This window comes from Narcine bancroftii, chromosome 4 (genome assembly GCF_036971445.1).
Source record: "Narcine bancroftii isolate sNarBan1 chromosome 4, sNarBan1.hap1, whole genome shotgun sequence".
NCBI lineage: Eukaryota > Metazoa > Chordata > Chondrichthyes > Torpediniformes > Narcinidae > Narcine > Narcine bancroftii.
In genome coordinates this window covers 113743834-113769799 of record NC_091472.1, presented here as the reverse complement: position 1 = coordinate 113769799, position 25966 = coordinate 113743834, and the positions used below count along the sequence as shown (strand labels likewise).

The following is a 25966-nucleotide window of genomic DNA, read 5'->3' as shown; positions in this document are numbered from 1 at the left end:
ATTCTCTGCACTCTTTCATACTCATCTCCTGGCATCCGAGAGCAAAGGGTTGCCTATCTTCCAGTGGTGATGTCCTGCATATCCTGTATCCCTTTCACACTGGGCCAACCAGTATGCCAATTCAAAATGAATTGGTGATCATACACTCTCCCTAGGCGGTTCATCCCTGGGGTGACCTGATGGTTGTGTGCTGGTTTGCGAGCATTCACACTGGCATGTTAACTAGTAGATTGGCAGTTAATTACTGGGTTAAAGTGCCAGTGTGAATTGGGCTACAGTCTTCCAGTCATCAGCATTAGCTCATTTAAGCAGCAGGAGCTGTTGTCATGAACTATGCAGAAAACATTAAGCAGATGACATGAGCTGTTCCCATGGACAGATTCTCACAGGAAATTCCAAATTAACACTTTCATATCCTTTGTCATGCACTTTTAATTCTGACCTTTGTAAAGGACCTTTTTAATTTAATCCTGAGTTATGGCATTTACTCCTCACTAACATTTGTTGTATCAGCCTTTAATTACAATGTTGCAGATATCTGCTGGCAGGAAATATTGTAAATATTTTATAACCACATGGTAATGACAGCATCCTTCCAGTCCTCTGTGGGTGCTTCATGAGCTTTTATTTAAAAGATATTAATTTGGCTAATTTTCAGTCTTGATTCCTCCTGGCCATCATGTACAGAGATCTAACACAGGCTTATGTGGCACCCATTTAAAGGGAAACGAGCAGGAACAGCATCCTGGTGGCAGATGACAGTTCAGAAAAACGGGGCACTCCCATGAGAATACGGGTACATCCTGGACACACACCCACTGGCCTGTCTCCTGCCTCACCACAATATAGCATGGTGACGGGCATCCAGGTTCTGTGCCAAGGAAGCACCCAAACGTGAAGCCTGTAACAACACTGATTTACCACAGCTTACATACAAATAAAGAATACACTCACTCGTTTAATTCAGTACACCATGAAGTCGGCTTTCTTTTTTATTATTCACTAGACATAGCATTGCATTCTTCAACTCCCCAATCACCACCCAGCTAAACTCCTCTGACCTCATTGACTCACTGCTACACAGGTGATCCTGACACTCTCACTCTCCTCCTCCTGCATTCTGAGATTCATCACTTGTATACTGACGCTTAACGCACCCACACATTCGCGCGATAACCACCAAGTGTTGCATTGGTTACATCGTTAGCGGCGACCAGCAGCGCTCCTGACGAAGTTAAGCACCGGTCCATGGCAGCATCCCTCCCCTCTGCCTCCGGAGGGCTGACAGTTTGGCCTGACCTTGTATGATAGTGTAAGGCAGGTGATGCATGGTCTTAATGGGAGGGGTACAAATGATCCCGACTCTGACGCAAAACATGGACTGTTGATATATGCAGGCTTCAACCTGTCGATGGAAACCGTGTCAGCTTTTCCATTCCTGTTGATCACAAAATTCTTCAGGTGGCATTATAAAACCTGAAAAGGATCATTGTAAATGAGCTGAAGTGGTTTGCAAACATGCTGGAGGAACAGTGTTGTAAATCATTCAGCACGAACACTACAGGTGATGCCTGCTGTATAGAAGTAGGTTGGAGTAATCTCATGTTTTCCCCAAGTACAATCAACATAACTAGCCAGATCACAACAGCATTGTGCTTGGACTCAGATTCACAAACTTGCCTGGCAAGGTTAATGTAGTGCCATATATAGCCAATCCCCGACATACATTCAAGTTCCGTTCTGACTGACCGGTCGGATCTTGAAATAGACATAAGTCGGATATATGTTAGCATGGCATGTAGTCCCCACACTATCAGTCCCCACACTGATCCCAAAGCCCAACGCTCTCCTGACAGCCTACTGTATTTGCACAGCATTCTTTTATTCTGAAAACTTAGAGAGATGCTGTGATGTACACCATTCTGGGATATTGTCTGATGGTCACAATTATACACATGCAGTTGTTAGCACTGGTGGATGTCCAACCCAGCGCGATTTTTATATTTACAATCATTTTTCTTTATTTAAAAAAAAATACAGTTTTTTTCAGTCATATGTATGGATGGTTGTATGTCGCATAGGTCGTAAGTAGGGGAGAGGCTATATTAGCTCTGCCACTGAACATGCAAGATCTGCCTCAACAGGAGTACACACTCCAAGGAGAACCACAGGCAAACATTCACTCCACGTAGATGCATCACCACCTGCTGTCAATGCTTTCTTCAATTGTTGATGGAAATGCTTGACGACGCTGTAGGCCTGTGGATGGTAAGCCGTAGTGAGAATAGTAGTGCCCAGAAGATCAGTGAGAGCTCGGAACAACACCAACTCGAACTGAGACCCTTGATCCATTGTAATAGTGGCCGGAACGCTGAAAGATGGAATCCAAAGATCCACAAAAGCCAGAGCAACCATCTCACAGAGATGTCAGTGATAGGAATGGCCTCCTGCCACCTGGTAGCCCAGTCTTCACACGTGAGCAGATAAGTATATCTCCGAGATGGCGGAAGCGAGTTTACCGAGTCAAGGTGCAGGTACTGGAAATGGGAATCTGGAACAACAAAATCCCCCAGCTTGGATTTTGTGTGTCTGAAAACGTTAGAGCATTGACATGGCAAGCAGGTCCTTGCCCATAATCCAACAACCCGTTTATTCATCCAAGGTCACATCTTGAAGATGTTACTGACTCACTACATCATACAAACAAATAAAGAATACGTTCACTCATTTCTTTCAATATACCATGAAGTTGATTTTCTTTTTTATTATTCACTAAACACAATATTACATTCTTCAACTTCCCAAACGCCACCCAGCTAAACTCCTCTGACTTTCTCATTGGCTCACTGCCACAAGGCTGATCCTGACGCCTTCACTCTCCTCCTCCTGCCTCTGAGATCCATCACCTGTATACCGACATTTAACACACCCGCACATGCACGCTATTACCCCCGCACATCGCATACGTCATCAGTGGCAGCCGGCACCACTCCCAACAAAGCTAAGTATTTGATCACAACAAGCCAAGGCGCTGAATGCCCTAGCAAAAAGAGGGCTTTGGCACCTCATGGATGACCTTGCACTACCTGCTCGTGGACATTGGTGGTAAAAGTACACACATATGCCAACTAAGCTGCAGAAAACAGGCTTGTGAATCAATTCTTCTTTCCCTTCCTTCCCCTCTCACACTAGGCTGCCGTTTCTAAAGCACCCTGCTCCATCAGGAACACAATGACTCTGCTTGGTTGGGGGGGAGGGGAGTTGATGAGGTGTTGTCATTGAGTTCGATAATGTGCCTTATCCAGCACATTGAAGGCACTTGTGTCTCTATCAATTCACTGGATTTGCGTTGTTTTACTTTATTCATCGCATTTGCAGTGATTGGAAAGTAATCTGATTTCAGAGGGGTGGAATGTAATAAGTGGATTGTTGAGGAACACATGGCCTCCCTGTCTGGAACTTTGTGGATTGTGGAGAATCATGTGACTGTCCTGTCTGAAACCTATTTGGAAGTCACATCACCTGCCAATCAAGGTTGGACTCTGGCCACCCGTTAGTGCACACCTTCCCATTGGCTCATTTAAATGATTCATTATTATCATTGGCCAGACGTCCAGCTCAGAACAGAATAAACAGTGATGCACACCACATTTCTTTCTCTCTGCCTCTTGGTCCAAGTCCCAGACTTCGCTCCATGCCAGGTTGCAAGGTGACTCAATCAATCTCTCTTTAACAGCTAACCCTTTTCTCTCTGGAATCAATCTGGTGAGCCTTCTTTAAGGCCAGTGTATCCTTTTTCAAATAAGGAGACCAGAACTGCATACAGTACTTCCTGTGTTTCCACTCGCTTCAGCAAACTTAGATACACTACACTCTATCCCCTCTTCCAAATTATTAACATACATTGTGAACAGTCATGGGCCCAACACTGACCCTTGTGGCACCCCGGTCACCACTTATTGCCAATCAGAGGAATGCCCATTTATCCCAACTCTCTGCTTTCTATTGGTTAAGCAATCCTCTATTCATGCTGGTACATTATCACCAACTCTGTGCATCCTTATCTTATACTGATGCCTTTAGTGTAGCACCTGATCGAATTCCTTGTGGAAATCCAAGTAATACACATCCACCTGTTCCCCTCTATCCACTGTAGTTGTTCTATCCTCAAAGAACTTCAGTAAATTATTTAAACAAACTTGCCCTTTTTGAATCCATGTTGGCTCCATGATGGAAAAAAATTAAATCCAGATGTCCATGGGACAATAGAGCATGACGCTGTGCTGACCAATATAGACCTAATCCATCATTAACCTAATTTTTCCCTATTACCCTAATATTTTTCTTACACCCATGTGCCCAACATTATTTTAAATGTCCGTTTTGTTCCAGACTCTACCACCATCCCTGACAATGCATTCCAGGCACCCACCACTCTCTGATCCAATTAATGCTCCTGACATCTCCCCTAAACATTCTTCCACTCACCTCAAACAGATAAGTGGTATTGGCCATTACCATCCTATAAATAAGGTGCTGGCTCTCTACTCTATCTATGACTCACTTAATCCTGTACATCTCCATTAAGTTGTCTCTCCTCCTCCAAGAGAAAAGCTCTAGCTCACTCATCTGTTCCTCAAGAGACATGTTCTCTTATCCAGGCAGCATCCTGGTAAATTTCCTCTGCACACTCGCTATAGCTTCCACATTCTTCCCATAATGAAGCAACCAGAACTGAACACAATACTCTAAGTTGGTCTAACCTGAGGGCGCAATGTAATCTCACGGCTCTTGAAATCAAGCCTCCAACTAATGGAGGCCAGCATACCATATTCCTTCTTAACCACCCTATCAACTTGCATGGCAGCATGAGTGATCTAATGGACCGGGAGCACAAGGTTCCTGTTCCTGTACACTGCTCAGAATCCTTCAATCAATCATGTACTCTGCCCTGAAGCATCTACCACTTCTCTCGGCCAATTCTGCAACCTGTCTATATTCTGTGGTAACCTATGACAACTCTCTACATTATCCACAAATTATCCACACCTTCAACCTTCATGTCATCTGCTAATTTGCTGTCTCATTATTTTTCCTTGATGAGAGCTTCAAGCATTTTTCCGTCAACAGATGGGAATCTAACTGGCCTAATAGTTTCCTTCCTTTTGTTTTCCTTCTTTTTAACAAAATATGTGATGTGCATTTACCTTCATCCTATCTACCCCACTCTACTACATCCAATTCTTGACTGCACTCCTATAATTCATCCAAATACCTAACATTCATCTTCATTTGAACATGAGAATGAAAGCTCTTGCAGCCACCCAAGCCCCATCTTCCCCAATCTCCGTACCCAGTGTGTGCTTCATTATAACCTTGAGCATAAGAAGGGAGGCACTGCTTCTCCAACATATCCCAGCATTCAGTTGGTCATAAATGATCTACCTCGATTCCTCTCTGCCAATTCCCTATACCCATCGATGCCCTAATTCTTCAACAATGTATCTACCTGTAGTTCACTCGGGGGGGGGGGGGGGGAGAGTGGGGGTGGAGAATTCCCATAATTTACTATCCCAAAATTTCTCTGCAACATTAGCTGATTTTCATCCTCACAGATGAATCTGGCCATGTCCTACCCTCCCAAAGTTTGTGAACCTGACACATTAATAAGCTGACCATAGATGTTTACAATGATTCAGCCACAAGGGCTTAGCTGCTGTTGTGAGGTTAAAGCTTGTGAACAATCGGAGGAGCTGTATGCTCCAAAGAGCAGATCAGATGATGCTGATACCCAGCCAGCTGTTACCTGGAGGTCCAAGCCACTTTGTTCCTCAATTCTATTGAGGGCAGGAATTCCCATTGGAGGTTAGATGTTTGGAGGCTGTTCCAGACATCCAATGGTAAGAGGCTTGGCACAACACAGAACACCCCACAATGTTGTGCCAACCTATATAAGCCTACTCTACATCAATCTAACTATTCCCTATCTCATTGCCCAATACCCTCCATTTCTTTCTTTTACATCCATGTGCATGTCTAAGAGTCTTTTAAAAGTCTCTATTGTATCAGCCTCCACTTCCACCTCAGGCAATGTATTCCAGGCAACCATCACCCACTGTGAGAAAAAAAAACTTTTAATATCTCCCTAAACTCTCCACTCACCTTAAATATCCGGAATATTTAAAAATTGCCTTTGAATCAATTTGAAATGTTTTTCAATGTCTCTTATCATCAGGAGGATTAGAAACAAGTACAAAGATCCTTGAATGCACACGCAAATTGGCGGCAAAAGGCTCTCAGGGCAAAGCCTCGAGTTCCACCATTTGATGCCTGGTTGCAGCTTGTGGACCTCTCCACTTCCGAGGAGGACTGCAGCAACAAGGCCTGATTCTGGGACTTACAAGAGTGACTGCAAGTTATAAGGTGGGTGCGCTTGAAATATTCTACGCCTGAAAAGTAGTTCAATTGACATCACTGGAATTGAATTTCAGATGCAAAGTCCATATACAATATTAAGTTATTGATCAAGGATGAATTCCTATCTCTTTGATCATGGTCCTCTGCTACAGTCACAATAATTAATTAGCTTTAACGTGAATAATATTTATCACTCCTTAGCTTGCAATGGAAACAGCCTTCTTAACTGCTGATGCTTGTAAGTACATTGCAAAATGTAGCTGTAGCATTATCATGGCAGCAGAATCGTCTTTGAGGTTGGCAAGGTGGCAGCCCAACTACATCAATGACTAATTTTTTTTTAAGTTGGCAGAAGAACTTAGGCTTAGATAGGGACTATATTTTTTTCAATGCAGCAAACTGTTCTGCACCTCCTTAAAGAGCCATGGAAGCAGATTTAACAGTTACTGTCAAAGGAAGGTTGGATAAACACTGAAAAAGGAAATAATTTGCAGGATTCTGAAGAAATAGAGGGCAGAGGGGTTAACCTGCTGATTCCTATAATGGATTGTGTATGGATACATGATCACTTACTGATTTATTTTAGGGAATGCAAAGTAAAGCTGTTCCCATTAGCAAAAGGATAAAAGCAAGGGGATGCTGATTTAAAGATGGGGTCAAGAGATACAGCTAGGATGTGAGGAAGTGAATGATAATAATTTGGAACTATCTGACCAGAAAAGTGTGGATGCAGAGATGAGCAACAATTTCAAAAGGATAATGAATGGGCAATTGAGGAAATTAATGCCGCAGGGTTCCAGAAAAAGGAGGAAGAAATGTGGTTGAGTGAATTGTTCTTGAGAATCGGCTTGGTCTTGTGGGCTGCATGCTTCCTTTGAGTGCATAATACGAGTTGATCATCCACAATAAACGTACACTTGCCTTGGGGCTCTAATGTTAAACTGGCCAGGAGGAACTTTATTACAACTTTTCTGTTGGATTTAGTGCAGTGTAAAAGAATGATTTCCAGTGACATTGTTACCACTGCCAAGCTTATTTCACCGTGATTTTTGTTACAAAATTGAGGTACTTGATAGACTGCGTTTTTATTTGGAAATATATAGAATAGTAAAAATAATTTGAGGCATGAGTAACCCTCACCTACCAACCTGTTTTACATCAGCCTACTTCATTTTCTGATGTTGACATCTTTGAGAAAGCTATTAATTCTATAGCTGGAACTTTCCTTTATGAATGTTTTCTATATAGTAAGCAGATTACATGATCATAAACATCAGAAATATACCTGTGATGTTTTGTCCAATTATTTCTGGCGAGGTATTAAACATACTAATTGAGGATAAAATTTTAAGTCTGTACAAATGCAATAATAGTGTTGTTATTCTTAATTCCAAGCAAATGCCTTAACAATGTTGCAAAACCCCCAAATCATTGTACTTTTATGCCAATGTAGGCTGAGATTTTCATGGAACATGTTGCCAGGAAGATGGAAACAAAATAGAATAACAATTTAGGCTGAATAAACGAACATAGCCAATCACGTACACTCTTACCTTATCCCAACAAGGATAAAACTGTAAAAAAAAGGCTACTGATGCAATATTTGCAATATAAACTCAGGTTTGACCCAGTACCCAGAGGTTTTAGCCATTTCATTAGATTCTTCATCCAGTTTGAATCATATAATTGTACCTTCGGTTTCTCCTCCAGGATTTGCAGACGTACTTCTTTGTGTTTATCCACCAGCTTCTCTTGCCTCTTGGATTGGCCATCTTCCAACTAGAACAGTAACAAGGTGTGCAGAGCCATCAGTAAAAAAAACTCAGAAATAAACAACTCTCCAACTTGGACAAATGTGCTTCCAGCTAAGCCAATGCCAACATTTAAGAGTGACAATTATTGCAAGCATGTTTGAAATAATCCAGCCATGAAAATCCTCATGCATCCAAATGGGCATTGCAAGGACGAGTGACAGCATTGGTCAAAGGGTCCCTTTGCAGATTTCAGCGGTTCCTCATTCTAAATGTGGGGGAGGTTTGGTGATTAAGACTGCAATGACCATGGAACATTGCAGGATTGAGAGGTCCTGGAGTGTCCAAGGATTGGGATCTGATCTGAACCTTGGAGAATCATTGGAGGGAAAATCAGACATTGTGAAGTGAGAGGTTTAAATTACCCAAAGCAATGCAAGATTGTCCTTACAATGGCCTCAATACAACGTTGTGATGTGAAAAGAGGTCTATAGCAGGAGTCCCCAACAATTAGTGCTCCCAGGACAGCTTGGCTAATTTCCCCCATGATGCTATAAATGAACCAAGTTGTGGGAAATTACAGCATCTTGCACATGACTGATACAGAAATAGTACCTGACCAGGAAGGACAGGTAGATCAGTATAAGGAATCCTGTATGGAATTTGCCAAGTGATCCAAAAGGACACACAAAAAAAGTATTTATTTCTCCACTCCAGGTAAAGTCACTTTTAAATTGAGGAAAAATTCCAGTTAAATTCAAATTGTATTTTTCTGCTGATGATGGAAACCACTGGGAAAAAAAACAATGATGAGTGTCGCAATATCATTCTCTGAGTCCTTTTAATTTTAATGACTGATTTAAACAGTGGGAACAGCATTTAAAGAAGGTTTCACTCTTTGCAGAGAAATCCCAGAATTTTTGTTTGTTCTCCAGCCTTGGGTTTCCCACAGTTTGTATGATGTTTCCAATGTTGGGAAAATCCAGAACCCGGGGCCATGGTTTGAGGATAATAGGCAAACCATTTAGGACCGAGATGAGGAGGAATTTCTTGACCCAGAGGTTGGTGAATCTGTGGAATTCATTGCCACAGAGGGCAGTAGAGGCAGGTTCATTAAATATATTTAAGAGGGAATTAGATTTATTTCTTCAGTATAAGGGTATTAAAGGTTACGGAAAGAAGGCGGGGACGGGGTACTGAACTTTAAGATCAGCCATGATCTCGTTGAATGGCGGAGCAGGCTCGAAGGGTTGAATGACCTACTCCTGCTCCTATCTTCTATGTTTCTATGAAAGGAGGTGAGTACCTTTGGAATGGCTGGCACCTCTTGCCATTGTGAAGGTGGAGATGAAGGGATCTGCCCCTTAAGAGCCCTGCTGTCTGGCTGACAAAGGTGTTCACAGAGCACGCGATGCTCCTGGAAAGATGGAGTGGGGAGCTGGGCCAATGTGGAATATCGAGTTAAAAACAGAAAGGGCAGCACATTTCTTCATTAAAGGATCAGATGGGTTTATACAGTCCAGGAGTTTTATGACCACAAATAATGACACAGCTTGTTGCTCCACATTTACTTGAGGAGATAGTGTTTGAACTTGTGTCGCCATTTTATCACTCCAAACCTCTGGACCACTACTGCCAACTATAACCACAATTCCATACCTTTCACTGTTGCATACTTCAGGTTAAATTTCTTCTTTGAAATACATTATTTCCATAGAGTTAATACCCAGGGTAATAGTGACTGACCAAAGCAGGCAGTGCATTTATCTGCCTAGCCATTAAGAATTAAACAAGTTAAGCAGATGGAGAAACTATGGGAATTCTGGTCATCTTCATACTCCCCTATTCAAGATGAAGTATTTCCAGCACCAATTGGCTTACCTGGTACCGAAGAGTTTTCATTCAGGTTTTTTTTGCTCCAGATACCAGCACCTGCACCCTAGCAGGTTTGGAATCATGGTTGAAGATACTCACATCTTCTTTCCTTCACATGAAAGCAGTTTCTCTGTTCCTCTCTCTCCAAGAGAAGGCAAGAAAACCTCTCTAAATGACAACATGGACTGCAATATTTAGACTATTATTCTAATGCTATTCCAGCTGATGTATAAAGGCAAAAGTAGTGCCCAAACCAAAGGGAAATCATTAGGACATGACCCATAGCTTTGGGTTAAGAGGTGTGTCGCATGAAGTCCTCTAACACTAGAACCAGGGAAGAACCCTCAACTTTCTCTTGCTTTTCCCTTGATGTTCTTTTCCTTAAGTTCCCCTGAATTATATTATTTGGCTCAACCGGTTCTTATGGGGAAAAAGTTCTCCACTTGCTTGTGATTTCACATTAAGCTTTTGTTTTGTTTTCCCTCTTTGCCCTCACATTTTCAACACCTCATACCTCTTTGCCAGAGCCCAGGTTGAATGTTAATTTGGGTATAATAAACACAGGTTTAAATAGCCGGAATCGGCTTCTACTAGCTGTAAATAACAAAACAAATCCCCAATATCAAACCACTCCTGCAGCAACTCTGGTCTCAACCTCGACAGATATTCCTGTTGTACTATACCTCCTTCACCACATTTTCCTCAGTTTAAGGGATGCACTTTTACTTTTACACAGAGTTAGATACCAGGTGCAGGCTGACAAGAGACACAATAGTAATGTTAAAGATAGACACATGAATATGAAGGGGATGCAGGGAAATCTATCAAATACAGGCAATATGCCCACACAGACAAAACTGTCGCACCCACACTTGTCCCACCTGTCTGTGTTTGGCCCATATCCCTCTCAACCCATCCTATCCCTGTATCTGCCCAAATGTTTCTTAAACGTTGGAATAGTACCTGCCTCAATCACTTGCTCTGGCAGCACATTCCAATAGTCACCATCCTCCATGTAAGTCATGTTCAGCACAGACACGTGGGATGAAGGGCCCGTTCCTGCACTGTATGTTCCATGCTGTTTGCAATTTAACACTTTTTTTTCCTGTTCTCACAAGACAGAAATCTTAATTTTGTTTTCCCTTTCACAGATACTACGTGACCAGCTGAGTGTTTCCAGAATTTTCTGCATTTGTGGCAGTCGATGCTGTTGCAAATAGACCCCATAGGATGGGCCATTGACTGAGTAGGCGCCTACTTGGAATGGCAGTAGGAGTGACAGCAAGAAGGCATTTTCAAATGGTGCATCAGGTGTGGATTAAGGCTTCAGTAGTAGTGAAATTTACTTCAAAATGGAAGGGTTTTTTTTCCCAGCATGTGTACATTTCTGAAATTAATGGTGCCTTTCATAGCTAAAGGCTTGCTACAGACACATAACTTTTTTGGAGAAAGCAGGAATTTTGGAATCAGATGTTAACGTAAGGTTAGCAAGAGGGAAAAGAAAATGATGGTGGTTCTCCACTCCCATCAGGGAAGCAAATATTTGATGTGCCTTCAAGACTGATGATTTATTTGGGGAATTCATAAAGCACATTCGCAGACAGTCATTTGGACAAGAGGTAATGAGTCTATTTCTCTTTCCAGGTAGGATGCTGTTTTTGGCATTACTTGTCATAGGGTGATTGTAGTAAATGCATAAGATTGCTGGAGAAACTCAGCAGGTCCTGCAGTGTCCATATGAGGCTAAAATATATATCCAATGTTTCGGGCCCGAGCCCTTTGTCAAGATATGTCTGCTGAGTTTCTCCAGCAATTTTGTGTATTTACTAAAAGTTGTTATCTTCAGGCTTTGGCTCCCTCTGCTGGGATAACAATTGAAACTCGAGGACATTTTAAAGACGCCTTTTATTGTCACAAAATAATACATTAAAAATGCAATATAAAGGAGACCCTCCAACTTTTTCTGCCGTAAAGTAGACCATGAGCATTGCCAGACGTCTCTTGGAGTAAGAGGAAAAATAGAGAGTCCCTTCAGAGACACTGAGCGTCCGTGAATTTGCATCCAGTGGTCCCGCCGCTGTACACACTCCATTGCAAACCATCAGCAACCCGAGCTCCACATCCAAACCTCTGATACAATGAGGAAGCCTTCAGCACCCAAAGCTCTTTGGGAGCCCTTCTTGCCCTGAGCACCCTCAAACCCTGGTTCCGATACCTGGTTCCCATGAGACAGTCTCCAGCAGCCCTCAGCCTGGTGTGAGTCCAAGTCGCCAACAGCCTGCAGGCTATGTGGGTCCTGCAGTCTGAGCCCCTCCCAGGTCTGCTGCCATTGTTCCCATCCTGTAGGGTCTCTCATATGTGTCTACTTCTCATTGGGTGTGTGTGTTTTCCTCATTTTTGGTGCCCTATGCTAGTGCACTGCTTCCCTGGAGTCTCCAACCTTTTGTGACCATTGCCAGCACAGGTGCTGTCATCTTGGGCACAGACCCCAAGATTGGCTCTTTGTAGTGCACTACCCAGTAACCACAAAGACTAGGCTGAGGGAACAGTAGGCTTTAATGTACAGAAGAACCTTGCTGGACTGGATCCAGGTATAGGAATGGCAGGAAGGGGGAGGTTGTTCAACCTTTAAGCCCAGGACCAAGGGGGTGGGGGGGGGGGGGGAGGAGACATAGGGTATGAGTCATCAGTGGGCCAGCTCCATATATACAGTAGTCAACAATAACTATATACAATGGAGGAAACATATCACCACATTCACCCCTCCTTTTAAAACAGAACCCACCCCCCCCCTCAGTCTTTGAACAACAAAAAAAAATTGCCAAGACTAAAGATTCAGTTGCACCGGTGACCTCCTCTGTCTACAGGACCTGCAAGGAGCAGGAGTGGGTGGTGTGCTGTTCCGGCGGCCGGGTGTTAAGAGACAGGGTCACCTTCTGACTATATGGAGTGAGGGTGTTGGGGTGATGTCAGAAATGATATGGGAGGGAGGGGGGACAATGCCCTGAGGGGAGCAGGCCCCACTGGAGTTAGGTCCATGCGGGTGTGGTATCTAAGGCGAATCTGTCTCTAACAGTGAGTCCCATTGTGGGGTAGTGATAAACTCAGAGTGGTCAGGGGTGTATAGAGTGGTTCCGGGCTCTCCGACATGCACTGGATCCTGGATAGGTACTGTATCCTCGTGGCCATTGGGGTATCTCACAAAAGCGTTCTGAGGGTTAGCATGGATGAGGTGCACCTTTTCGACTAATGGATCAGTCCCTTACGTGTCTCCAGAGCAGGATCGGGCCTGGCATCAACAACCAGAGGGTACCGAGGGCCCATTCGCCAACTTCCTGGGGAAGGCAAACATGTGATCATGCGGGGTGGTGTTTGTAGCGGTGCACAGGAGGGATTAAATGGTGTGTAATGTCTTTGGTAGGATGTCCCTGGACTTCAGGGCCAGGAGCACAGCCTTCCAAACGATGGCATTCTCCCTTTCCACCTGGCCTTTCCCACTGGGGTTATAACTGGTGGCTATGCCTCTTGTCCAGAAAGTACTGCCGCAGCTCCTCACTCATGAACGAAGACCCCTGATCGCTGTGGATGTAATCGGGGTACCTAAACAGATTGAAGATACTGCTTAGTGCCTTAATCAATGTGGCTGAGGTCATATCCGGACAGGGAATGGCAAAAGGTAACTGAGAGAACTTGTCGATTACGTTCAGGAAATAAATGTTCCTATTGGACGAGGGAAAGGGGCCCTTGAAATTGACACTCAATCGTTCAAATGGGCGAGTGGCCTTAATGAGGTGTGCCTTGTTGGGTCCGTAGAACTGCAGCTTCCATTCAGTGTAATCCCGATAGTACGGGAGGTTCCAAGTCTTGATGAAGTGGAACAGTCTCGTAACTCCGGGATGGCAAAGGGCATTGTGTAGAGTCTGGAGATGGTCAAGGTGCGCGCTGGCGCCAGTCCCTGGTATAGGGCATCAGGCAGATCATTGAGTTTACCTGGCCAGTACAAGATATCATAGTTGTAGGTGGAGAGCTCGATTCTTCACCTGAGGATCTTGTCATTTTTGATTTTACCCCGCTGCTTCGTATTGAACATGAAGGCGTCAGCAGGGTAAACCTTTTTCCGGCCAGGTAGTGGTGCCAATAGTGCACTGCCTCAACATTTGCCTGTGTCTCCTTCTCAGCTGAGGAGTGCCGTATGTCTCAGGGCAGTGGAGGGTACGGGAAAAAAATGCTACTGGCCTGCCTGCCTGGTTGAGTGTGGCAGCCAGCGCGAAGTCAGAGGCATCGCTCTCCACCTGGAAGGGGATGAATTCGTCCATGGCATGCATCATGGCCTTCGCGATGTCTCCTCGGAGGAGATGGAATGCAGCCTGGGCCTCCACTGATAATGGGAAAGTTATGGACCTAATGAGGGGGTGGGCCTTATCAGTGTCCATCGTGTGTAGTAGGAGAACAGCCCCAGGCACCTCTTTAGCACCTTCATAGTGCTTGGGACTGGGAGTTCCATGAGTGGTCGCATGCGGTCAGGGACTGGGGAAATGACACCATGTGCCACGATGCATCCCAGGAGTGCCAGATGATTGGTATTAAAGATACATTTGTCTTTGTTTTATGTGAGATTGAGGGACTTTGCAGTCCGCAGAAATTTAGCAAGGTTAGCGTTGTGGTCCTGCTGATCATGGCCGCAGATGGTGACATTATCTAAATGGGGAAAAGTCGCTGCCAAGCTATGCTCCTCCACCATCCAAACTATCACCTTCCAGAACGTGGAGACTCCGTTGGTGACACCAAAGGGGACCTGAATGAAGTGAAAAAGTTTGCAATCGGTCTCAAAGCCTGTGTAGATATGGTCACTCGGGCGGAGGGGGAGCTGGTGATAGGCAAATTTGAGGTCAAAGGTCGAGAATTCGGAATATTGAGCAACTCTGTTGACCATGTCGGCTATCCGGGGAAGGGGGTATGCATCCAGCTGGGTGAAGCAGTTAATTGTCAATGACCATCCGGGGCTTGCTCCCACCCCTGACCATCACGACCTGGGCTCTCCAAGGACTGAATGGAGCTACGGGCGATGATCCCCTCTGACAGGAGTCACTGAACCTTGGCCCGGATAAACACCATGTCCTTGGTGCTGTAGCGCCTGCTCTTGGCAGCTATGGGGTGGCACTCCGGGGCCAGGTTCGCAAATAGAGATGGAGAGGACACCCGAAGGGTGGTGAGACTTCAGGCCGGTGCTGGGGGCTGGGAGTGGGGGGAGGGGTCCACAAGTTGTGGGTACCTTACTGTGAGGGGCGGTTGAGGGCCTCTGAATGCCATCGTCACACTCCTAAACTGATTCTGGAAGTCGAGACCCAGGAGGATTGGCACGCAGAGCTGGGGCATAACCAGTAAGGAAAAGATATCGTAACGTTCCTCCCCACCATCAAAGACACCACACAGTACCCACTAATGTCCATTTGATGGTTTGCCAATGAAATGGAGCTGCTCAATGGGCAGACTGGAAGCGAGAGTCTGATGACCACATCAGGATGGATGATACTCTCCGTACTACCACTATCGAAGAGAGAGTTCATCTTAAGTCTATTTACTTCGATCTGCATCATGGAATGGGCGATCGGATGAGGGCTGGCCTGGTTCAATATAATCGATGCCAGGATCGGATCATCGTCTTTTTCGGCGGTGGGGAGGCCCGATGCACAAAAATGGCGGCCTCCATGTTGACCACACGGTCATGGCTGCCGAGGTCAAGGAAGAAGGTGGAAGTGACGACAGCGAAGCGGCTGCGACTGCACAGTCCATACAGAGGACAAGGGCGGCAGAAGGTAAGATGACGTTCCTTTCACCGTGCATGCGGTCAGCACCGGAAGTGTAGACAGAGCTCACTTGTTGGTTGGACATGCCACACTGCTTTGTGGGGAGGTTCTGGCCTTACATACCCCCAGATAATGTCACCTTTTTCCACAGCCTGAGCAGCTAGCACCCTTTGTGGGGCAGAGTCATCGCGGGTGTTTTGTCTGCCCACAGAAATACCACTTCTGATGTTCGATCGCCACAGCTGTCGTGGACGGGTCGGCTGTCCCTGAGGCTATCTTCCAAGATGGCAGCATTTTTGGTATGCACATGGAGGGACCCTTTTTTGCCCACCATCAATTCCGTGTGGTGCTGGGCCGAATTTTGGGTTGTTACCAGCAGAATGGGCCTCTTCAGTGGCAACTTGTCTTCCTTGAGCAGGTGCTGCCTTAGGTCGTCGGACCTCAACCCCGACACACAGGCATCCCGGACCAAGTCTTTGACCACTGGGCCACCGGTACAGGAGCCAAGGAATGACCCCTACAGTCTCTCCCCAGTACAAGCAAGGCACGAATGAACTCTTCAGCCGACTCACCAGGCTGCTGTTTTCGGGACCAAGTACACGCCATTGGCCTTTGGTTTGTTGAGGGCCTGAAGCGTAAGTATGCATAGAGGCGTAAGTAGCACAGCTCCTGATGACTTGGAAAGCTCTCTGGCCAACTCTTGCTTGCAGAACTTTGAGCTTCTTTTCATCAGAGTCGACCAGTTCGCCAGCGGCCTCCAGGAAGTTGCTGAAGTAGCTGATCCACTACTCATACTGTTCAGATGCTCCTGGAGATTGGAGGTCCACTTCTAACCGATTGGGGCACAGAAGCTTCTCCATTACCGGAGAGATAATTTCTATATATTAAATTGTAGTGCACTACTAGTAACCATGAAGACTAGGCTGGCCTGGATCCAGGTATAGGAATGGTGGGAAGGGAGAGGCGGCTTGACATTTATGGCCCACGACCACGGGGGAGGAGTCATAGGGTATGAGTCATCAGTGGGTGGGCCAGCTCCATATATACAGTAGTCAACAATAAATATATACAATGGAGGAAACATATCACCACACTCTTCTTACAGGTGTTTATAGAGTTATGAGTCCAGAGGACCCCAAAACCCCGCAACAATAGAAATTCACCAAGACAATGGTTACTTAAACAAAGGTTGCTTTTAATTTTCTTTAAACATAAAAACAGGATCAAATTTTAACTTATCACTATTAACTTAACCTAATTTAACCCCTGTGGTGTTTGCAGGAACTGAAGGAAATCACTGCCGCCACACCGAAAGTCATTAACGACAGTTTTTATTCAAACTCAGCGTGCCCATTTAAGAGCAGCATGAGCTCAGTCACCAGTACATTGTGAGATCATAATCGCTGCCCAGGGTGCGTGCTGGAAGGGATACTGGAGTCAGAGAGAAACCTCTGACGACGCCATTTTCCCATTGCTGCCCTGCCACGTGGCGATACAAATGGGGCCGGTTCGCCATGAGGATGTGCACCGATGCACAATCCTCCCCCCCCCCCCCCAACCAGAACCGGCTACGTGACCTGTTGCTTTGGCGGCTGGCCCCAGTGCTTGGGCGCAGCCGTCTGCACCAGCTGTGATAAGTCTAAATGAGCAGCTTTTAAGCTGTTCACAGTAAATAGTTCTTCCCTTCCCCCCACATCTAAAGTAAAAGTCCCACCCGACCGCCGGAGAACCTTGTACAGACCTTCATATGGGCACTGCAGCGGGGCTCTCTGTTGTCCTCTCCGGATGAACACAAATTGCACCACATCCAGATCTTACGGTCAATGGGATGGTTGGGTGCCGTGGTGCGATGGAGATGGCGGGGTTAGGTTACCCGGTCATTTACAGAGGTCTGCGAGCCGCTCACCTTCGTTGTGCATTGTCTCAGCCTCCGGGCCAAAGAATTCACTTGGCGGGGAGAGTGGCGCACCTTAAACCATTTCTGCTGAGGAGGCTTGCAGGTCCTCCTTGGGCGCCGTCCTAATCTCAAGGAGAACCCAGGGCAACTTGTCCACCCAGTCAGGGCCGGAAAGTCTTGCCATCAGAGCGGACTTTAGGTGTCGGTGGAACCTCGCTACCAACTTGTTAGGCTGTGGTGTGGTGCAGTGTTACCCCTAAAAGCCTTGCCAGCTGCGACCATAGTGTGGACGTAAATTGGGCGCCTCTGTCGCTCGTGATGTGCGCTGGCTTGCCAAAACGAGTGATCTACTGGCTGATCAGGGCTCTAGCCACCTGGTTGCTCTGTCCATTATGGTAAACAGGTACTGCGACTCCTTGAACATCGGCATGCTGGATATGCTGAAATCTCTGCATTGCCAAGTCGAAATGTTGAACAGAGGCCTGCGTGTGCCTGTGGACTTTAGACGCCTGGCACCTGATGCATTGCAGGTTAGTGCTGCCACCTCCTTCTTGAGGACATCCCAGACAAATCGCTGCGCCACCATACGCATGGTAGTCTTTACTGAGGAGTGGGCGAGATTGTGGATAGAGCTGACGACCTTAGCCCTCCACTCCTGTGGGACTACCTGGTATGGTGAGCCGGTGGAGGTATCACAAAGCAGCGGCTGGGCAGAGTCAGGAAGCTGAATATCCTCGAGCTGGAGACCTGAGATGGCGGTCCAGAGAGCTTGAGTTTCGGCGTTGTGCTGCTGGGCCTGTGCAAGTTGCGCATAGTCGAGGCCGGGAGCTAGCGTGCTGATGGCCAGGTGGGAGAGCGCATCTGCGACTACATTGTCCTTACCCGCCCGGTGCTGGATGTCTGTAGTGAATTCGGACATGTAGGACAGGTAGTGCTGTTGCCTGGCTGACCATGGGTCCTTGGGTGAGGGGCTTGTGATCAGTAAAAATGATGAAAGTTCTGCCCTCCAAGAAGTATAGGAAGTGGTGGATGGCCAGGTACAGCGCCAGGAGCTCCCAGTCGAATGCACTGTATTTAAGATCCGGTGGCCGCAACTGCACCACTGCCAGTCCAGCCATTGTTCCAGTACCCCCCTGACCGCCGTGGCGAAAGTGATAACCAAGAGCGCTGTGTGTGCTTCTGGGCGCGGGTGCACTAACAAAGTTGCCTCTGCAAGGGCATGTTTCATTGCAGCGAAGGCTTCATCCGCCTCCTTTGACCACACCAGGGTCTTCTCTTTCGTCGCGATCAGCTCAAAAAGAGGGTGCATGATGCGGGCATGATGCATTGGGGATGAATCTATGGTAAAAATTTACCATTCCCACAAATTCCTGCAGACCCTTGTGGGAGGAGGGTTTTGGAAAACGCTGGATGGCTGCCACTTTTTCTGGTGCCAGAGCTGCCCCAGACGCTGAGATGGTATGCCCCAGGAACTGCAATGTCTGTTTCCCAAACTGGCATTTGACCTTGTTGACTGTGAGGCTGAATTCTGCCAGCCGGGCGAACAGGGTATGGAGATGGGCCTTGTGCACTTTGCGACTGTGGCTGGCTAACAGAATGTCATCTAGGTAGATAAAGACAAAGTCCAAATCCCTACCCACTGAGCTCATGAGGCGCTGGAACATCTGAGCCACGTTTTTCAACCTGAACGGAATCCGGAGGAATTCAAACAAGTTGAAAGGTGTGATAATGGCGGTCTTTCCAATGTAATCGGGGTGGACCGGGATCTGGTGGTATCCGTGAACCAGATCGACTTTTGAAAAGAACCGTGCGCCATGGAGGTTGGCAATGAAGTCCTGGATATGGGGAACTGGGTACACGTGCAGTGGCGCCGCCCAAGTGCTGTCCGACCCCCAAACGATGCCCAACTCCTGGAGCCTGGAGAATTTCTCCTTTGCCTGTTTTAGCTTCTCCGGTGGCAGCTATCTAGCTCTGGTGTGCAGCAGGGGGCCTTTTGTGGAGACATGATGGAAAGCTCCATGGCGACTTTGGGTCTGTCGTCATCCGCCGTGACATGGCGCACCGAGCAAAAGGTGTGGGCGTTGAGCAGCCTCCTGCCCTTCACATCCACCAGCAGACTGTGAGCCCTTAGGAAGTCAGCCACTAACAGCGCAGTGGCCACTGAGGCTAGGATGAATCTCCAAGTGAAGTTTTAATCCTCGATCTGTATCTGTGCCCTACGGGTGCCATGCGTCTTGATTGCGGAAACATTGGCAGCCCGCAGGGTTGGACCGGGGGTCCGGGTTCGAGTTTCCAGCGCTGTAGGTGGGAGGGCGTTCAGCTTGGCCCCTGTGTCCACCAGGAACTGGCGGCCCATGGACTTGTCAGTGATGTAAAGAAGGCTGTTCAAGTGGCCAACTGTGGCAACCATCAACGGCGGTTGGCCTGGCCATTCCCTGGAAGTCGCAGGGTTGATGGCACTTGCGAGCTTTCACTCCCCAGCGCTGGTGATAAAAGCACCATGTTGACTGGGTTTCCTCCGGCTTGTGCTTGGGGGTATCCTGCGGATGGCTGGGCCTTGGCTTGGAGACTTGGCTGAGGACTGTCTCGTTCTCCTGTTTTCCATGCCAGAGGGCATCTGACTGGGCTGCGGCCTTGTAGGGGCCGGAAAAGTCCTCTTCGGACAGATGGAGCCAGATATCTTTTGGCATTTGTTGAAGGAATATCTGGCGGAAGTGGAAACACCGTTCATGATCCTCCGTCAGGGCCAGCATTTTGTCCATGAGGGCTGTGATTCCCCAACCCATTCAGGTGTAAGAGCCTGGAAGCACGCTGCTGGGGAGTGAGGCCAAACTTCCTCAGGAGTAGATTTTTGAGGGTGATATACCTGCCCACTGCTGGTGGCCGGTGAATGATGTCGTCCACCCTCGCCGCTGTGTCCTGGTCCAGCGCACCCATGACGTGGTAAAATTTGTGGCGTCGGCTGAGATGTTGTGGAGGTGGAATTGTGCCTCCGCCTGCCTGAACCACATCCATGGGCAATGGGGCCAGAAGGGGAGGAGGTTTGAGGGCTACAGTGTTCACCTCGGCTGTGTCCATCATTTGCTGGGTCCAGATAGATGTCTGGGCCTGTCGGGGTCACCACTGTGGCGATTGCAGGAGCTGAAGGAAATCACTGCTACCACAATGAGGGTCGTTAGCGATTGTTTTTATTCAAATTCAGTGCGCCCCTTTAAAGGCAGCATGAGCTCAATCACCGGGTGCATTATGACATCATAATCACTGCCCAGGGTGCGCGCTGGAAGGGATGCTGGAGTCAGAGAGAAACCTCTGAGGATGCCACGTGGCGATACAAGCGGGGCCGGTTCACCATGAGGATATGCACCACCACACGCCCTTCTAATTCTAAGTGCACGTGTATGTAATGTGTATATGTTCAGGGAAGTTCTTTGATTCACAGTCCAATCTCACTTCTCACTCCTCCAAGTTCACTGGTATCAGGCAATTTTTATACTATGCACAGAATTAACATTTATGAATTTTCAACAGGCTCTGGTGCTTAAAAGTAAATGGTTACCACTCAGGAAGGTTCTAGTTGGTTTCAGAGAGAGATTAATTGCTCATTGGACACACACAAACTGATTCCCTTTGATCAGTCACTTCAGTGTCTTGCTGAAGAAACTTGCCCCATCATGGGTTTTCCAAATGATAACCTCTTCTTCCAGGTCACCACAAAGTTCCTCTTGCTTTCCTTATTTCAGGAGAAATACTCTAGCCAGTCATTTCCTCTTGTAAGGAGTATAAAGGTTTTCAACAGGCTGAACTCAGAACTCACAAACCAGCTTCAAAATGGGGTTTTCAACAAGCCTACCAGCTTGCCATGTTGCAGACTCCTAAAAGCTACTGCAGAACTGTAACTGACTTCTCTCCCTCTCTTTCTCCAAAGAATCACATTTTCTTTTCTCTCTGTTTGCAAAACCACATGACCCCTCTTAGAACAGCAAACTGCAACCAGACAGATCGCTGACACCATAATCAGTTTCCTGAGCCTGGCTATCTGTTGCTTTAAAAGCAATAGTCCATTTACTCCACAACATCAGTCTAATTAACATCAACTTGTGAAGTTTCCATAGGCATTCTTCAAAGTTTCTGTAAAGTCACTGTGGACACGAAGTCTCTACCTATGCATAGCTATTGTATTTCAAATGAGATATCCTCTGTGAAATGTCAATGTCTGCCTGAGTAGTGACCCACACTAAATCCCCAGATATGTCTCCTTTAAAAACATATTAGTATATAATATAAAAGATAATATAACCTGCAACAATTGCCTGTACAGAGCTGTCGGCAATTGTTCCAGGCAGAAGGATCATGAGAGCAGCGCTGTGTCTCCCTTCCTTGCTCTACCCGTTCTGTATGTAATCGTGATAATCAGCAGTAGAATGTAGGCATTAAACATTACAATTTAGTCATTATGTACAAAAACCACACCCGAAAAATACATTTCCAAATTATGATTTTGGAACCTGAACAAGAGGAAACGAAAAGTCTTCTCCCACAGCTGCCAAATCATTATTATGTTTTATAAAGCTATTAATTGCTCACCAGAAAACTTTTCAAGGTCTGGTTCTTAGAATCAGACAAATCCATGGACACAATATGAGAAAAAAGTTTGATAAGTTATATCTGCATATAAATACTTAAAATGGAATCATGTAAACCAGTCAATGTCGTGCAAAAATTAAGTATACTGAAAGCTTTAGAATAACATTTAGAGTCACTGGATTTGTAAATATTAAGGAAATAAAATGGCCAATGCAGGAAAATGGTACAAAAGTAAAAGAAAGCCGGTCATATTGAATGGTGGAGTGGGCACAGTGACCTATACAGTTTACAGGCTTATGGGTATGAGGTAGGGAAGGTTTAGACCACACATGTCAAACTCTGGCCCGCGGGCCAAATTTGGCCCGCGATATAATTATATTTGGCCCGCAAGATCATATTAAATATATATTAGAGTTGGCCCGCTGGCCGCCGCGCCAGTATAGCACATGCACACTGAAGGTGAAAATGAAGACGCCGGAGGTGTGGAGGGATCTCAGAGTCCCAAATCCCGGGGATCGGAGCGCCGCACTCAGCCCTCCCGGCTCCCGGACACACAGATGCGGCTGGAGTTGGGGACCATCCTCGCTGGGTCTGCGCTTCAGCGGCAACGCCGGACCGAACGTCTCGTTGGCGATGCCTTCCCCCTCGCTCCGTTCGCGGCGGACCCTGCCTCTCGCACCTTTTGTTGGAGACGAGCCCGGCGCCGTGAGATCGCAGTTTAATCCCTCTCCAACCATGGGAGGGGGTGGGAGCAACGCGCTCTTCTCAGCCAATTCCTCCACCGCCCCGGACGCCGGTGTTTCAACGGGAGGTTCGGGTGCCTTCGTCAGGCAACCGACCTGTTGGTCCAAGACAAGGGGAGAGCGTACAAACTCCACACAGACAGCACCTGAACTCGGGTGAACGTGGAGCTGCGACCCCACATTCCACATCAGGACTGTGTGTAAGATTGGGAGGAGTGAGACGGAAGCTTATTTTGTTCTTGTGATTTAAGCCTTTCTTGGGGTGGGGGGGGGGTTCCTTCTCTGACCACTTGCGTAACAATTAACCTAATCAGATGTGGAGTTACCACAATACAATAGTTCTCAACCTTTTTCTTTCCACTCGCGTCCCTGTGCAATTGGTGCTCTGTGATTAGTAAGGGATTGCTTAATGTGGTCTGTGGGTGGGAAGAAAAAGTTTGAAGACCACTGCTTTAATCATCCCTCATTGACTCGTCATGTGCACAGTTTCAGAACGCTAAAGGAAATGGGCCAATGACAATTTTTCTCAAGCAAAATATTTCAGTAACATTTGGGTCTAGAGCAGTGATTCTCACCCTTACCTTCCCACTCACATCCCACCTTAAGCAATCCCTTACTAATTACAGAGTTCTGATGGCATAGGGCACACATGTCAAACTCTGGCCCGCGGGCCAAATTTGGCCCGCGATATAATTATATTTTACCCGCAAGATCATTTCAAAAATGTATTAGAGGTGGCCCGATGGCCGTCGCGCCAGTATAGCGCATGCACAGTAATACAACAAATCCCAGTATGCATTGGCGTCAGCCTGCTAATCACCCCCACCTCCTCTGTTTACGTTGCAGGGTCTCACCATGGACTCTGGTTTTGGGGCCTGGCCGGTGTCAGGGGAAGCCAAGGCTGCTTCCCAGCGCCCGGAACCGGCGGCCTCGGGCCTGACCTCGCCAGGACCATTGGCCACTCCCCCTCCCTGCCGCAGGCCGATCCGCGACTCACGGTGACGGGGCCGCTGATCTGCCGAGATGCCACCCTGCAGCGAGAGCCAATGCCCCCGCACTGTCGTTGTCCAACCCGATCGCCCGCAAACCCCGCCCTCCCGCACACAGGCCTGAGTAAGTATTATGAACTTTAATCTCAGGATAAAACGATCTTCCAATAGTTTCATGTCACAGTGATAAATATATTCCTGGTTAAAAATGGTCCTGCACCTGGATACAAGCTCATTAGGCATAAAACTTGAAAAGTGTGTCAATCAAAGGATATCTGTACCAATGGAAAAAGGGCATGGCAAATAACCCTGCTAGAGTTCATGCCCACAATCAGTCACCCATTTGATTGTTTCAGGAATCATGTTATTCTCCCACATTCTCAATAGCCCTCAGATTTTACTATTCGACAGCACACTAGCAACATTTGACAAATCCTCTATAGAGAAATATTATTTATTGAATATTTTATTTCTCATTTGTTAATGCTTCTGGAAAGAGTTTATCCAAAACTATTATTAAACATTTATTTTAATAAGAAAAAGTTTAACATTACATATGTTGAAAGAAGAGAAAACATGCAGATGTTGTTGAAAATTTTCAATAAATATTTAGTTCGGCCCTTGACTTAATCCAAGTTTTTAATTTTGGCCCTCCGTGAATTTGAGTTTGACACCCCTGGTTTAGACTGTTAAATAGGTTTATATAGATCGGCACAACATTGTGGGCCAAAGGCCTATACTATGCTGTAATGTTCTATGTTCTCTCTTGTTATGTTCTCATAACTTATGATGAATAACTAATAATTGATACATATGTAGTGAAAAATAAGTTGGTATACTGTCCTTTTATACTTGGGATTGGATGCCTGCCTAGCTTTGACTACAGGCAAGGACATCCAGTGTGTTGATTAGAATACATACAAAATAAAGCAAACTTATGTTGTTTTAACCAACTTGAAAAGGACACCAAGATGTAATGCAGAGTAGAGCTCTTTTTATGTGAAAAAAGAGCTCTGCTGTACATTACATCTTGGTGTCTTTTTCAAACTGCTGAAGCAACTGTTAAGAGGTGGATGTAACAAGTATCCACAACACAAGTGAAATGCATGTCCTCATGGTGTTCACTCCTCCAACCTATCACAAAACTATTCATCAATCTTAATATAACAGCTGACAGTGTGCGAATAATGCTTATTCTGCAGAGTCAAAAATGGATAATATAGCCTGCTTTCTAGCAATGTGACACATAGCTTCAGTTGGGGAAAGCATAAAGAAAATACTTCTTACTTACCCTTTTGATAGACTGTACTACTTCATGGATGTAAGATCGAATAATTTCAGTCTTTTCCCTGCAACAAAACAGTTGTTTAGTCATAATGATCAGATACAGAGCAGATAAACACTTCTGGTTATCAAACTCTTTTTTATGTTGTTCTATTAATCTCTGGCACTACAAGGTGCAGATAAATTTAAGAACTTTTAAAATGGATAATACTCAATTAATTGAATTAATTGAACATTCTGAATGCTAACCACTACTTTTAAATCCAATCTTGCACAAGATTTAATAACTCTGAGCACTGAAGCTTTCAGACTGCAGCACATTACAGCTACCATTAGTCTATATTCTGTGCCCAGAAATGGCAAGCTAAAACCCCCATCTGCAATGATAAAGGCCCTTCCAACTGCTTCAGTTTACTCTACACTTCTCTCTTCCTTTGCCAAAAAGTCTGAGCATTACTTTGCCTGAGATTCATGGATTCTGCTATTGTGCCACACAATAATTTCAGTCCAAATTTACAGAAGTGACTCAGCTCCACTGAAACAATTAGATCCTTGTACATCTCATAACCATTGACCTCATACCAAACTGTTGAAAAACTGCAGAACCTGAGGAAATAGT

The 25966-nt window shown here is 46.1% G+C and overlaps 1 protein-coding gene across 4 annotated transcripts in view; it reads right to left on the bottom strand.

Annotated features, from left to right (window-relative positions):
* The window catches only part of plcb1 (phospholipase C beta 1), a 1044484-nt gene that overhangs the window by 70515 nt on the left and 948003 nt on the right, over positions 1-25966 (bottom strand). For all 4 annotated transcript variants that reach the window (XM_069932441.1, XM_069932442.1, XM_069932443.1 and 1 more), the window contains exons 31-32: positions 25355-25412; positions 8110-8196 (exon numbers count right to left, since the gene is read on the bottom strand). In XM_069932441.1, coding sequence (XP_069788542.1) covers positions 8110-8196; positions 25355-25412 — 145 coding nt within the window. The remainder of the gene's footprint in view (positions 1-8109; positions 8197-25354; positions 25413-25966) is intronic.